Raw genomic sequence first — 16,367 nt, 5'->3', positions numbered from 1 at the left:
GTTATGTTATTCAATAGTTTTATGATTTTCTTAAAAAAGGTCTTATACATATTTGTTGGATTTATTTTTAGGTGTCTTATAGTTTTATGGCCCTATAAACAGTATATACAAAGTTAGAAACTCACTTCCTGTGTACTCTGCCCCACACCAGATCCTATTTTCAGCGCTTCTAATAGGCAATATAAACTACCAAGTTTCAAAGTTTATAATCATTATTTATTATTTTTTAACAGTTTTCTATAGGGTGCATGGAGTCGCTGGAGAGAGACAGAGACAAAGACAGAGAAAAAGTGAGAAACCACCCAAGCATATTTTTCAAGCTGTGAGGTCTGGGACTGAACCAGATAGTTGGCCATGTGGTGTCCAGTCACTTTAACCACTATGCCACCTGGTTAGTCCTAAATTAACTATTTTTGTATGTGGTGTTTGTGGGTCTTTGCTTCCTGACCCTCTTTTTTAAAGCTGAGTATGACTTACACAGACTGCAGCATATCAGTAAAGGTGTAAGCCCTTTTCCTTCATAATTTGTACAATATACATAATCTTATGCTATATCCTCAATGAGTTTGCAAGCCCCTCAGGGTCAGTGATGGACATCTCTTACTCTGCATCTTGTCTATTGTACTAGTAATTGGTACTTACTCAGTGTCTATTACTATATTTCCCACAATGAGATTGCTATTTCCTACAATTTCTTCACTCCATTGAGTCCTCAACCATGAATCTCCCTTGATCCTCACAGTCAATTTCCATATTTAAAGATCTATTTTTCTCCCACCCCATATCTGAGAACGTCTCTTCTGCCAGTGGCCCTTTTCCTCTGAAGAAGTGAGAATGAGTGTCGGTGAGTAGATGAGAGTTGAGAAATATCTCTATGAGATGATCGAGAGCAGTCCCCCCAACACACACACAGAACATTAGTCTATGAGCTGCTCTAGGAGTAAAGAAAAAGGTTCTCAGCTAACAAAACAAAGCAAAAAAAGCAGAGCCCTTTATGTTAAATTGTCTTCTTGGAAACTTTTACTATAATTTAAATATATTAAATGCCCTGATAAGATTTATAATAAAGAAAATTACCTTTGTTTAGCCCATCACTTTTCAAGCATTTTTGACCAAAGACCTAATGTCTATATACTTTATATTGGGAAATATTGATCTTGTTTATCTCTCTGATTTCTGGTATATAAAGCAAACAAAGTCATTTATCCTAAGCTGTCTCCTGAAGACATTGCACAGCTTCCACAGTAGTATTACAAAGTCTATGTCATGAGGAAATTTCTTCTAAGATCTATCCCGAATGCTTCATCTATAAGTTTTATCATCTCGTCCATTCTTATATCCTCACTTGAAATAACATGATTTTGAGTTCTGATACAATATCAATTGCTATACATTTACTGAATGTTTATGATAGAAGTTTTAAGACATTAGCCTTGCTGGAATTTCCATATTTATCTACTCTTATTCCTTGATATTTCTCTGCCCTAGATCTGAATAATCCTGATTTTTCAAGAGATGGTCACGGTGTAAGGCAATAACACATTGAAGAGAATGAGGCAGACCCATGTACACCCCTGAAGTACTTCTATAGACACTAGAGGCACAGCAGCAAGGTGTTGGGAGGATTTTCCTGGGAAGGTTGTTCACTTCAGGCTATCTACTCAACTAACACAGATAACTTAGGCTTTATTGAGTCAGCCTTCCAGAAAAGAAAGCAATCATACTTTTTACACAACATTGAGGCAGCTTGCATAAAACACATACACAGAAAATGCTTAAATATAAAGGAAAAGTCTAATCACTTTTGCACAGGTGATACATATTGATTGGCAGTGCCAAAAGCCTAACAGCTGACCATGAGTTTGAATCCTGAATCAACCAGAAACACTCCAAGTGCAAACACCCAAGATTCTGACTAGCAGAGGACTGGGGGAAGGTACCCTGTCAAGGGTGTCTGTTTCTCTCCCTCTCTCCTTCTCTCTCATGTATGCTTTCTCATGGAAAGAAATAAAATAAATAGACTTTAAAACAAATATAAAAGATCAACAGCCAGATGAATGTAAAACGGGGAACTTAGCTATACTAGAAATCAAATATAAAATAATCACTAAGCACGCTACTAGCTGTAAAGTTCCTGGAAGCCAAGTAAAAATGGAACCATGATAGTTCAATACTGCTACATATTAATGTATCTAACCTCAGCTGTGAAAATAGTAATTCCCCACTCCATACACCCCAACTTAGCCTCTCAATCTTTTCTTCTTGTGTCTTATAGTCTGGTCTGATGTAATAAGTTCAATTTAGTGGCTTCCTTGTCCTTTATAACATGCTTCATGTAAAGAAATCAGTTTGATGAAAAATCTATCAATATTTGTCTTGTAGCCATCAGATTCATTTCACATAGAAAAGTCTCTGAGTTGGGTTTGAACTCTCAAATTCTCAAAGGTAAATACCACAGATTTTATTAACCAAATACTTACACCAAGATAAAAAAAGTTTGGGAGTCTTTCTTCAACTCCATCTTCTATGAAATTCTGGAACTACTTTCCCTTGTCTTGTCTCTTTCCTGTTCCCTTAGTCTACTCCACTGACCTTATTTCAAAAACAACCAGTTGTTGGAGGCATGAACTAAAATGCCTTTAACAATGTGCAGATTTCTCTCAAGAGGGTAAAAGGAAGAGAGTTAAAATTTCTATGAAACCTAGTTTGGCTGTCTGAGTCTAGCCCCCTAGGAAGATTAAGCCAAGGTTTGGCCAAGTGAAATTGCCAATTTTCTAAAAGAAAAGGCTAGCACATTGCTCATTAGAGCATTTTAAACTTGCCTGTGCAATCTTTTTGCTACCCTGCAATTTCCTGTTGGTTATAAATGAAACCTTTCTAGCTGTTAATGCAGTCTGTGAATTGAAAGGGGAAAAAAAGCATGTAATTAATCATAGGAGGTTGGGGGGTGGGGGGATTCACTAAGCCTGAGTTACGGGGGAGACGCTGGACAAGGCACTAGGACCTAGAAGGCATCTATCCACCCTGGCAGGAATTTCTTGCTTGGAGCTCAGACAACAAAGCCATAGAGAGATTGGTTTTCTTTCTCTCAGCTTCTCCACCCAACCAGCAGAAAACCGGTGAGTGGGGCTTTCCAGTGATTTTCAAGCAGAATGTAACAGATGTCAAACGGGAAAGACACAAGGCAAAGCGCGCGCTCTCTGTCTCTTTCTCTCTCTCTGCTCCTTTTTTGCCTTATTCTTTCGGATTTATTTTTCTTAAGCCTCTACCTGGGATTTTCCTTTGAAAAAGTGAGTTTGATGTTCTTTTCTTCTTACTGTGATGTTAATTTAGAAAATACCATCTCTGATCCTAAAGCAAAGCAAAGCATTACTGGCAGCCTGGGAAAATGCTTGCTACTTGTCTTGAGGAGGTGGGGTCTCTTACCACTGCAGGTTGTCTGACAGAGACAATGCTGAGCTCAGCACAGGTCATGGTGACATTGGAAAAAAGGGGGGACCCAGCCTGGCAAACCCACTAGGCACCAGTCTCCCCTTTATCTTCTGTCTTCCTGGTTCTTTTTCAAATATCTTGATGTGGTAATGTGCAGCAGCTGAACCCTGCTTGCTTTGTGAGTCCTTTCATCCCCATCTGTGAGATGCATGTTAATAGTTTGGTTCTGAGGATGTCACTACCTTTGCTAGCATTTGGGGCTTCAGTTGGTTTCACATTTTTCATTCTTTTTTTCATTTTTCAGCAGAAGGGAGAAACCTTTTGACAGATGACCATCTTTTGCCTTAGTCAATGTACCTGGGCAATAGACAAGTTTGGGGTGAATTGCCTGCTGTGAGGGCAAAATGCTCCTTTCAGTCAAGGTAGAAACCCAGAACAATGAAAGGTGTGCTTGCGTCTAAAGGTCCCATATGCCATTCAGGGTCTCATTTGGGAATCTTTCAACAATTAAATTATTCCATTAAGAGGTGTTGTTGCATGGTTGGGAGGGGATGGAACACCTGGAAAAAAGAAAGGGTTTTGCGACCAAAAGGTACCAAAGGGAAAGCAAGGTGAATAACTTGTTAAATAACTGATTTTTCTAATCCCCCTTTTCAGCTTATTTCTTATGAATGTCAGATAGCTGCACCAGCTGGGTGCAGAAAGGGGTTGATGAATAGCACAAAGACACCAGCTATTCCCTGGGGGCTGTCCCTTTAAAGAAGAACCCTAGTTTATTCTGGGGGGAGGGGATGCACACATTAGAGCAGGAGAGAGGGTATGGAATAAAATTAAAACACTCCCCTTCATAATCATTGTACTGAGATGCAAAGACTGCTTTCTAAGCTGGAGATGCTAACCTTGGCTAGCTCCTTCTGTTCTCTTCAAGGGGGAATTTTGTCAGGCTATGGATTCATTTACAACTGTTAGTCATGTGGGCATGTGTGAGGAAACAGATGCCAGTTTTAATGTATTTAGCCCGAAGTTACAATTTGATAGGAGCCACTGTCAGTAAGTCCCAGAATTTTAAGCTATTTCAAAATCCCTCCCTCTCCTCTGGAACAGTGCCAAAAGTGCCTCCTTCTCTATCTCTGACTCCCAACCCCCACAACCACCAGCACCCCCGCCCAGCCCCTCCTTCTTCTCTATTAAGATCAATATTCCTGCAGGTCAGGGGCAAGCAGCAGATGGGTCACAGGCTTTTTTCAACCAGTTCTTTTCACAAGCAGCAGATTGCAGATCTGGATCTGACTAATATTTGAATCCCTTTCTTCTTTCTTTTTTCTTTTCTTTCTTTCTTTTTTTTTTTTTTTCATCTTCTCCCTTTTTCTTTGCCTCTCTTCATCCCCACTCCTTTTTCAAACATTCAGGTCTCTGAGGTTCCACCAAAATATGGAACTTGATTTTGGACACTTTGACGAAAGAGATAAGACATCCAGGAACATGCGAGGCTCACGGATGAATGGGCTGCCTAGCCCCACTCACAGTGCCCATTGTAGCTTCTACCGAACCAGAACCTTGCAGGCACTGAGCAATGAGAAGAAAGCCAAGAAGGTACGTTTCTACCGCAATGGGGACCGCTACTTCAAGGGGATTGTGTACGCTGTGTCCTCTGACCGTTTTCGCAGCTTTGATGCCTTGCTGGCTGACCTGACTCGATCTCTGTCTGACAACATCAACCTGCCTCAGGGAGTGCGTTACATTTACACCATTGATGGATCCAGGAAGATTGGAAGCATGGATGAACTAGAAGAAGGTAATTCAAGTAGTGGTTGGTGGCCTATAGTGGGAGGTAGCATCATTTGTCAGAGTTATATTGTTGGATTTCATTTAAAGAAATTAGGTGATATATTTGTCAAAACACCAGGTTGATTGAAGCTCAGACTTCTGATTCTATAGGTGTTGACAGAGCCAGTAGCCATCACCCTTCATGGCCTTCAGTCTCTGCTGGGGTTGAAGCGTGGATGGTGGTGATAATGCATTGTGCTTATCTATCAAGGGTATACAAAGGAAAATATTAATTCTGGTGTTTATTTTAGATCTTGTTGATAATAAAGCCTGAGCAGAACTATTGAGGCAGACCATGAAATCATTAGGGGTATAATGAGGACATTTGGTTGGGCTAACAGAGAAAATATGCCCAAATTTTCTTTGAACTATTGAGAAATTATGTGTGAATTGTAACTCATTGGAAAAATGCACCCTAAAAGCAGAACTTCCTGGACAGAGGATTATACTTCTAGGTAAGTGGTTGCTGCTCAGCTGTTGCTTTTAAAATGCCCACTTCAGGGTGTGTCCCTTAGGCTGAGGTCATTGGGAGAAATACCAAAGAAAGCTATAGGTATGTCTGGTATTTTAATATAAAGATCATTCCTATTAGAATAGGAACTGACTCACTGTACCTAAATCCCTTTAAATCCTCTCTAGATTTTGGTACTGCAACTGAATTTTTGGACTAAATGGCTGAAAATCCTGACAACCTGTATACTGTTCCCAAAATAGGGAAAATTTCAGCTCTTATTAAAACTTGTTTATCCATAAAATCTTCTTTGTGGTCTTTTAGGAGACAGATCTTTAGTCACATTCTTAATATTCTACATTATCAAATCTATTATATTGAGGATGCTTTCTTATCCCTACTTTTAAATTGGTAGGTATAACATATGTGTTCAATTTACAGTGCTTAAGGACAGCCTTAAGGAGTGATGAAAATGAAAATGTTCCCTTTCAAACCTTTCCTCCATTATCTAGCCCTCTGCTCTTATTATCTCTATTCTCTGACCAAGGTGAACTTAGAGCAGGCAGATCTCTAGGGAAACCAAATTATGAAATGGCCAGCAAGGAAGAAGAAACAGCACATTAAATGACTTGCTATGGGAGTACCCCACTTCTGCTTCATTGCTTCTGGGTTTCTTGTGTTCCTAGACAAAGGAACATAAAGTCTTCTCTTGTACAAGACCCTGGTTTTCTCAAGTAGCTGCTGCTTCCCAAGTAGTCAGTCTAAGTGACTGGAGCCAATTATTTATAAGAGGCAGTGTCCATAGGGTTACTTGCCTCAATCTCGGGTCAAGACTGAGATTTTTCTACATAGCTGTTCTTGCAAAGTAATGTAAAAGAGGCTTAGATTGTTTGATCCTATGCTGAATGGACAGGCAGAGGTTAATCCTAGGCCTTTCCTGACCATCAAAGGATTGACCACTCTAGTGCCTATCTTAAAATAAAGGGTAGACAGGGCAAACTTGAAGGACTTGGAGGTAGGTTGAGGGAGCTGTCCAACATAGTAGTAAAGAGGGTGTGTGTCTTTTGTCATTATAAAGTCATATCTCATTTGAATTTGAGGGGTTTCTCTGTAATAACTCACACAAAAAGAGCACCTAACGTCACCCAATACATCCTCATTTCCACTAGTGTGACCTTCTAAGAACACAATAGACACTAGAACAGAATTCTGGACCAAGGTGCATTATATTCGGAACAAAGATTAGAATAATGCTGGGTCTGATCTAAAGAGATGTTATGCACAGATTTTTCCATCCAAATCCATTTTTTAAAATACTGATTTTTCCCACTGAAATTGTGTGTATGTGTATGTGTGTGTGTGTGTGTGTGTGTGTGTGTGTGTGTGCGTGTATTGAGAGAGGGGTGATGATAAACAATCTCAGTTCAATATAAATAGGTAATACATGTAATTTTGAAAGGCTTCAGCTTCCCCCCCCCTTTGAGTCCTACTAGATTGGATTCCTTTCATCACCACTCCTGAGTGCAGTGGTACTTCCTAGTGAATTCCTGGACTATGTAAAGTGTGAATAGCGGTCAACTGCATTTTTTCATATGTCATCAACCAACCACAAGTTTCAGTGAACCTCAATGCCCTTTCAGTCCTGAGCACTGTCCATTTAGTCAAAGAAATTCAGGGATATTTTTGGAATAGTGTTGAGAAATATGACAAAAATCTCTCACTGCCACAGAGCCAGAAGGGATAGGGTGCTGAGATGAGGAGGATAAAGAAAATGGGTCTTTTTCTTTGGGAATGGAGAACAGAAGTCCCTTAAATTTGTTCCCTTTCAGAAGAGGCTAAATTAAAAGTAAAACATTCTTACATATTGCTTTATGTTAGGCTTAAAAGAGAAAAAATTTGGAAAGACCCCTGGGAGAAGAATCAGGGGCATTAGGTTCTAGTCTTAGAGAGAGCAGATTATAATGGAAAAAGAAGCCTTTAGAATAAGACTTGGTTCAAATCCAAGATCTGCTGGCCTCTAGCCTATGAAACCCTGGGAAAATTGTTTAGATTCCCTAAGCCTCATTTTTTCAGCTGTAAAGTGGGAATAATTGCTTTGAGGATTAAATAAGACAATGGATATGAAGTGCTTATTATTCTGCCTGACACACAGTAGCACTCAATAAAAGGTAGCTATTACTGTTTGAGTCATCCTAGTTTATAGCTAGTTAGCTACATGATCATAGGTTTGTCCTTATCATCAATGTGACTAATGTTCTCTTTTTAAAAAACAACTCTTTTTTTTGAAACACAACTTCACTAAGGTATAATTTGCATACCATAAATTCACCCATTTAAGTTCATTGGTTTTTCTGTACCAAGTGATACAACCTTACCATAATCCAATTTTAGACCATTTTAATCTTCCCCGTCATTGCCTATTTCCCCTCAACCTCTCCAGCCCTAGACAACCATTAATCTACTTTATGGATTTACCTATTCAGGACATTTCACATAAATTACACAATATACTATGTAGTATTTTGTGCTTATTTCACTTACAGTAATGCTTTTACAGGTTTATCCATGTTGTACCATGCACCTGCACTTTGTTCTCTTCTAGTGAGGAATAATATCCTATTGTATCTACAGACTACATTTTGTATATCTCTTATAAACAATATTCTTAACCTTAAAATGAGATTGATAACAACTGCCTTCTCTACTATGGTGGTTGTGAGAATAAAATTAGATAATAGACACACTGACAAGATAATTTATAGCTATAAGGTACTATTACTGTTAATGATGTGAAAATAATAATGATAAAAAATAGTAATAACAATGACATCGTTGATGCTGGTGAGGAATTGTAATGGTCAGTGGTTTCCAAACCTGACTGCCTTTCTGAACCTTTGAAAGATGTAGTAAAATGTAGATTCCTGGGCCACACCCCAGATCTATTAAATCAGAATCTCCAGGACCAGAACCCTAGAACTGGTGTTTTTACAGATCTCCTCAGGTGATTCATATGAACGCTTAGACTTGGGAAGTATTAGATTAGGTAAGGTTTGTGGTCTCCTTCAGCAAATTACAGTGATAGGAGTTCCTAGGAATGTAGAAATCCTTATTTTTGTTTTTCTTGCTTTGTAGATTTAAAATGATGATGTATAGAACAAACTACGTTTCAAGTGACCACAATATTTAACATTTATCTTAAAATGAAATGAAATGAAAACAATTAGTTAATGATCACACTGGCCTTGTGGCACCCTTTTGTTTAGTATTTCTAGTCTACTGTCTGCTACTAGAAACTGAAAGCATCAAGGAGAGCATTTTGGACCAAAGTCAGGTTATTGATGTCAGCTTTCCCATGGTTTCTTGTGTACACCAAGGGATTTAGTGAAACAATATAGGATGTGGGCCTTGTTTTCTGTATCGCCAGTAGCCTAATCAATAAAATCCACTGGTGTTTCTTTTTCCTTTTGTTTTGTCTTTCCTTTGTCTTTCATTGTACAATTTTTCCCCTTTGCCTTATATCCTGTCCAATCCTTTTCCCACTTCCTTGTACATAAGGACCCCAATCAATCTTAAAAGTATCATTTATTACTAGCCAACTTTTTGAACTCACATTGAGGCAAGTTCAGACATTATTATGCAGATCATGGGATAGAGTATTTACAATTGGACAGTCTTGGGAAATCTGAGCTGTGTGGTGACACTAGTTATGACATAGTTCCTTTTCCATAGCTCATTTGTTCCAATGAGAAGTGACCACTGTCTTACTAATTTATCCTCTCTACTATTAAAGCAATCATATTGCCAAATTCAAGGCTTTTTCAGATACAGAGGTGGGCTGAAATATTAATAGGTATGATAATATAATAAAGTATTATTTATTTATTTACTTTAATTTTTTCTAGAAGACACTGTCCCTTAACAGAGAGAAAGAGACAGAGAAAGGGAAAGGGAGAGAGAGAGAAAAAGCACTCATTAATGGGGTGTGGTCATGCCAGAATCCCTTCTTCATTTCTCCATCCTGACAGGATTGGGGCACACATAACATACTCCTGGCTGTTTCAAGCTGATGGGGCTGAGATTCAAACTGTGGTCAACTATTGTGGAATCTGGCTTCTTTAACCACTAGACAAATGGGGCCTGCCTAATAAAGTATCATTTAATATAATAATACAACAAAACTGATTTTTAAAATATGATGTTATCTGTAACTTTAAAAATTAAAAATGTGAAGGGCCAGCAGGTGGTGTCCTGGTGGAGGTGATGAACTCTCACATAAATGATGGTGGTTTGAATCCTAGGCCTGGTGGCTTGCTTTCTCTGGTGAACACACATGAGCTGTAGCAAATTAAAAAATAATAACAATGATGAATAAAATTTTAAAAATTAAAAATGTGATAAAAAGTCATTTAATATTTTCCTTCTTCAGCCAGAAAGCCCTAAAGAAGAGGAGAAAGCATAGGCAGAAGTACTTTTACACTAACATAAATATATTTAATGCTTTTGAAAATGGAGCCCTCCTCAAGTGACGGATGGTAGACATTAGATCATCTCAAGCCCACAGCTCATTCCATTCCTAACCTTCCAGCTGTGCTTCCATGACTTCATTTCCTTATCCTTTGCCCTGAAGCAGATTGTCAATTCCAGCAAATTGTCACCTTGCTTGGCTCTGAAACCAGCTTTCCTTTTAAGCTCCCAGCAGGTGGGAAAAAAACCCTGGAAGCTGTGGCAAGATGGGAACCAAGCTTGTAAAGGTGCAATACACCTCATCCAGCTCCAAGTGCCATGCAGCTGGACAGGCAGGAAGCACTGAGTTCTGGCAGCAGACATTGCAAACGTTTGCAGAATCAGAACAAGGAAGCCTTAGTCTAGCAAAGCAGCATATTTTATGTCTTTTCAGTAGAAGTGGAGAGTCCTTGGTAGTAGGCACTGATTTCTTTAACGTTTAATTGCCACAACAGCTCTGTTTCCTAAAGCTTATTTGAAATAAAGAGAAGGAAATTTATCCTTACAGACCTCTAGCCCTAAAAAGAACTTAGTAGTCAATTAGTGCAATATCTTCAAATTATAGATGGAAAAACTGAGAGATCAAGTGATTTGCCCACAAGGTTACACAATTTATAAGTGCCTGGTTGGAATTTGAATCCAGGTCTGTCTGACTCCAGAGTCACCACTCTTAACCACCATAAATATCCTGCCCTCAGTGGGCGTCAGTAGTAGCAGTAGTGACTCTGCTGGCTGTCAGTTATAGAGCCTACATTTGGCATTTGTAGCAATTGGAAGCCTCCTCACAACCAGCAAAAAATCTTCCCTTTGAAGCATGGGACCCAGTTCATGTTATGTAATGATCACAACTCAATTCCTAGATGATCGGCCTTTCGTCTTTCTATTTTCTTTCCTTTAGTATCTACTCCAACTCTCTTTTTTTTTTTTTTAAATATTTTATGTATATTACTATAGGGCATGTGAGCTCACCAGAGAGAGACAGAATGGAGAAAGTGAGAAAGCACCCCTCCCCCAGGGAGGCGGCCACATTGCAATCCTTTCTCTTCTGTTCTCTCAGAATTTTGGACAAACATACATACTCCCAGGATATTTTTCAAGTCACTTGGTCCAGGGCTTGAACCGTGCTGTCAGCCATCTGAAATCCAGTTGCCTTAACCACCACACCACCAGCTGGTTCTTTTCACTTCTTTTCTTTTGACTCTTTCTTCTTCTTTTCCCCTTTTGCTCTTTACTTCTTGTTTTCTATTTCTTCAGCTTAGAAGTGTGGTAATAATATGAATTTATCAAGTACACATGAAATATTGTTCCAGGCTCTGGGCTTAGCACTTCATAGCCAACATCTGGTTTGTGCCCCACAACAACCCTACAAGGTAGATATTGTTATTGTCATCCTCACTTTGTAGATGAGAAACTAAAGCCAAGGGAGCTTAGGTAACTTGCCCAAGGGCACACACTAGGAAGTGCTGGGAACCCTGTTCTGGCTGATATTACATCAGGGGCTCTTTTTCCATTATTCCTTATTCAGGTCAAACAGAGAGAGTGAAGTGACTAAAATGTACTATCAGAAGGTGCTCAACATAGATTTGGCTGAGGGCCGGGTCCTCTGGAAAGTTCTTGGGTGCCAGATGATACTGTAGTTGTCTGCCATCATGTTCATTTTCATCTGGTGGTGGTTAATCATACTCACAGTTCAGAGGCTTAAGAGGTTTAAGAGATGGGAGAAAAAAAAGTCCAGAGTCCCAACAGAGCTACACAGCTGACTCTCCAGAGGAGACTTGGATTACTGAAATAATAAATATATAGCCTTGCACATTTCCACAACACCAGTTGTCTGACAGAGTTTTAAAGTACATGACAGGTTATGGAAAACATCTGACTCAAACACAGTGACCTCTTGGAAGATGCTTGTGAATCTGGTGAAGTGCTAAGGCAGGAGACCACTTCTAGGTTGTGGGGCTATTGGTTGGGAATATATGGAGGAATTGAAAGGGCCCCTTCATCCTTTTAAGTCACAAGTCAAGTACTCCAACCCCAAATCACTTGGGTTGGGTTGAATGACGCAACAAAGGAACTAGAGAAATTAAGGTTTTTTTTTTTTCCCTTGCTAGGGTCTTTGACCGTCTCTTCCTGGGTGTGCATGTATGCGCCAAATAGGGGAAGATGCCTGTGCCTGCCTACAAACCATCCCTTGGTCCCCATGCCAAGGTGGAACACAAGGAGTTTTAGGACTAAAGGCAGATTTGGAAGCCACTTCCATATGTCAGAAGCCACTTACCATCCCCTTACACACACACACACACACACACACACACACACACACACATCCTCAAATATGCCCGAGAGATTTTGACTGAATCTTCTCTTAGTACTAGCTGAGAAATTTATTAATTAACATGAGTCAAAGGATTTGATGCTACGACAAAGCAATCAATATTTGCAAAGAGAATATCGAATTATCAGCCTAATGTTTCTGAGTTTCCCTGTATGAGTCTGCTGCTGAGACCAAAGGAAGAAGAGCCCTCAGACCATAATTGTGTTCAGCACTTTCTTTGCACTTTAGATTTATTAGTTTCTTTGTTTGTTTGTAATGATTATTGATGACTTAAGGCTGGTTAAATCACACTTTTTCTGTGGCTCAACCTTTGGATGAACTTCTAGATACCTTGAGGCTAATGTACTTTACTCAACAAATTTAGGCTTTCCCATTATTCTCTCCCCCCAGGCTGACCCTATCTCTCTTTCTTTATTCTCCAGTGTCTAGTTCTAGATATCCAATCCCCTCCTCTTCCTCTGGCCCTTGTATTTCTTCCACTGTATCAATCATTTCCTTTAACTCAAGATAAATGTGAAAATTGCACTAGATCTCTCAATCCATAAATCAGTTTGTGTAATGTATTCTTGCACCTCCATCTCATTACCTGTGGCAATCAAGGATGGATATAGTGCGCAGCATCTGAGAGGATGGTAAGATGAGGGATAGGTGATAAAAAACAGAGAGGGCATTTTTCAAGCAAGAGCTAGACTTGAAAATACAAAGATTGCTCTGTGTGTGAGTGTGTGTGTGTGTGTGTGTGTGTGTGTGTACAGATTGTTATTTAAAGAATTTTTCCACCCAGATGTGGGAGTAAGCAGTAGAGAGCACACTATACACACATGGACACGTTCAAAACACACACACACACACACACACATTCACATTTTAATAGTCTACTGTTTGGTCATAATCTGTGCAAAGGATGATCTAAGTTTTTCATAAGTATGTACTATATAACCAGTATGCAAATATATTTCGTTCACCTTAACTTCCAATAAAAATGTATTAACTTGGGACCAGCAGTTAGCGTAATGGCTATGTTGCTGGACTCCCATGTAGTTGACCGTGGTTTGAGTCCCAGACCCAGTGGTTTAAACTCACGCCGGGTGCGTGTGCGTGCGTGCCCAAGATCGCAAGAGGAGAATGGAGGAGAAGGGATTGTGGCATGGCCATCCCCCCTGGGGGGTGATTTCTTGCTTTCTGTCTCTCTGTCTGTCTCTGTCTGTCTGGTGAGCGCACGCACCCTATAGCAAAAACCTCTCAAAAAAAAAAAAAACCTATGAACTTTAAAAGTTCTCTGTGGTTTAAAATATAGTAAAGAAATGAAGCTATGAGTCCTAAAACAGGACAGGAACATTAAGAATAAAGATATATTACAAAATGCAGTAGTAATGCCCTAGGAAAGTAACACACATCCTAGAAACTAATATAAATGTTTAAATCCCAATAAAACCATATCAAACTTGAGAACCGCACTTGTTAGATTACAGTTAGGACTGTTCATGTGCCTATATCCTTTAGCTTTACAGGGTTCCTCACCTAGATATGCCATTATATTGAAGGATTTTTGCTGATTACTTATTCTTGAATTTGAATGAATGAAGTTGTACTTAAGATTAATTATTGCCATTTCTCCAAAACTCCTACTCCAGTGTCAGTGTGTATAAGTTTGGTTAGACTAGTCCATTAAACTAATCACCTTACCACTTATTTCTTCCCTTAGGGGAAAGTTATGTCTGCTCCTCAGACAACTTCTTTAAAAAGGTGGAGTACACCAAGAATGTCAATCCCAACTGGTCTGTCAATGTAAAGACATCTGCTAATATGAAAGCTCCCCAGTCCCTGGCTAGCAGCAACAGTGCCCAGGCCCGAGAGAACAAGGACTTTGTGCGCCCCAAGCTGGTGACTATCATCCGCAGTGGGGTGAAGCCTCGGAAGGCTGTGCGTGTGCTTCTGAACAAGAAGACAGCCCATTCTTTTGAGCAAGTCCTCACTGATATCACTGAAGCCATTAAATTAGAGACTGGAGTTGTCAAAAAACTCTACACTCTGGATGGAAAACAGGTAGGTACCTTTCCAAGGTACTCTTCTTATTTTTTCTAAATCATTGAATGATCATCTTATATCTAAGACATTATTTCTAGCTAAGGGTCTATTCCTTCGTATCTCAAAATTCCTACTTGATAATATATGTCTCATTCAGAGGAAATGCCTTTTCTGCAGACAAACTAATGGACCAGAAATCTGATGCTTTGAAATTCAATCTGCTTATAATTTACTAAGTAGAATGGTCACTTAGCCTCAGAACCTTATCTGCAAGGAGAAGATGTATTATAACCCAGGTCCTACAAATTTGTATAAATATGAATTTAGCCATTGTACAATAGGATACACACTTGATTGTTCAATACGTGTGACTGAAAATGAGATTTTTTTCAATAATTTTGTCTTGGATACCTTCATATTGGTATTCAGCATCCATTATGATGAAAGGAGATTGAAGAGACCTTCATATGCTATGAGGAGTCAGATATGGGAAAAGCACTGACACCTCTGCTTCATTGTCTTTGCCTCACATTAAATCCTATTTTTTTCTTTCTTCCTTTTCCATGTGATATAGCTGTCTTAATTTGGTTTCACTGATGGTTTGTGTGAGAAAGGGACTATTTCAGGATCCTAAAATAAGCTCAAGAAAGATGCTGCCATCTGTTCCTCTCCAAATCAGGTTCTTCGTGTCATTGGTTATGCTACTAAAGCGCCACCTATATTAATATCTGGGAAAGAATGCAGCCAGGCGTCTCCATCAGACAGATGCACCATTCTCTTGAGCATAGAGAGTTGTAAATATATGACAAAAAAATGTTCCAAGGGAATTGGAACAGTGGGTGATTGTGTTGGCGGTAAAGAGAATCCTGGTCTCTCATCAGAGAAGACAAGTGTGGATTATTATCGGTCCATACAATTTACCTCTTAAAATACCTTTCATGTTTGAACAATCAGAGTTTTAAAAGTAAAGGGGACCAACAGTTAGCACAATGGCTATGTCGCTGGACTCCCATGTAGTCAACCATGGTTCGAGTCCCGGACCCGATGACTTAAACTCATGCCAGGCATGTGTGCATGCGTGCCCAAGATCCAGAGAGGAGAATGAAGGAGAAGGGATTGCCGTGAGGCCATTCCCCCTCGGGGGTTATTTCTCGCTTTCTGTCTCTCTGTCTCTCTCTGTCTTCGCTCTGTCTCTCTCTGTCTTTCTGGGGAGGGCGCACGCCCTATAGCAAAAAACTCTCCAAAAAAAAAGAAAAAGAAAAAAAAGTAAATTTGCTATTCATTAAAATGATATGTTCAAATGCAGAATGATTTCTCCTCCCATAATTTATTTTTTTAGAGAGATATTTGCTATAGGGTGTGTGCTCTTGGCAGAGGGACAGAGAGAGGCAGAGATAGAAAGTGAGAAATCACCCCCTGGGGGTGCCTCCTCCCATAATGTCTGATATTTAAGGTGCATTCTAAGATTTTTACATTTTAGAGAAAACTCACTTATATACTATATATATACTTGGCAATTTTTATAAATTTGTGGCTTCTGTTTCATAGCATTTCATACCTGGAGATACTGGTTGTACATGGTTTTTGTGTGTTGCAATGGGTTTAGCTGGTATGTTGTGAAAATTCCTCCTCCCAAGCACTTCTTTAAGATCTCTCTTCAGGCCATAGGTGGTATGATGGTTAAGGTGCTGGACTCCCACTTGACTGACTTCAGTTTGCCTCTCGGACCTGGTGGCTTGCTTTCTCACTTTCTCTCTCTCTCTCTCTCTCTCTCTCTCTCTCTCTCTCTCTCTC

General features: G+C 39.5%; 1 protein-coding gene across 1 annotated transcript in view; it reads left to right on the top strand.

Moving 5' to 3' along the window:
• Positions 1–4,851: 4,851 nt before the first annotated feature.
• DCX (doublecortin) overlaps positions 4,852–16,367 on the top strand; it is a 125,432-nt gene continuing 113,916 nt past the window's right edge. Inside the window, exons 1-2 of the mRNA XM_027767964.1 lie at positions 4,852–5,227; positions 14,251–14,591. Of these exons, the coding sequence (XP_027623765.1) occupies positions 4,864–5,227; positions 14,251–14,591 (705 nt within the window). The 5' untranslated portion in view covers positions 4,852–4,863. The remainder of the gene's footprint in view (positions 5,228–14,250; positions 14,592–16,367) is intronic.

The sequence above is a fragment of the Tupaia chinensis genome, unplaced genomic scaffold, assembly GCF_000334495.1.
Source record: "Tupaia chinensis unplaced genomic scaffold, TupChi_1.0 Scaffold144991_2, whole genome shotgun sequence".
NCBI lineage: Eukaryota > Metazoa > Chordata > Mammalia > Scandentia > Tupaiidae > Tupaia > Tupaia belangeri.
Note: the sequence above shows the minus strand (reverse complement) of the source record. Positions and strands in the feature narration are given on the sequence as shown.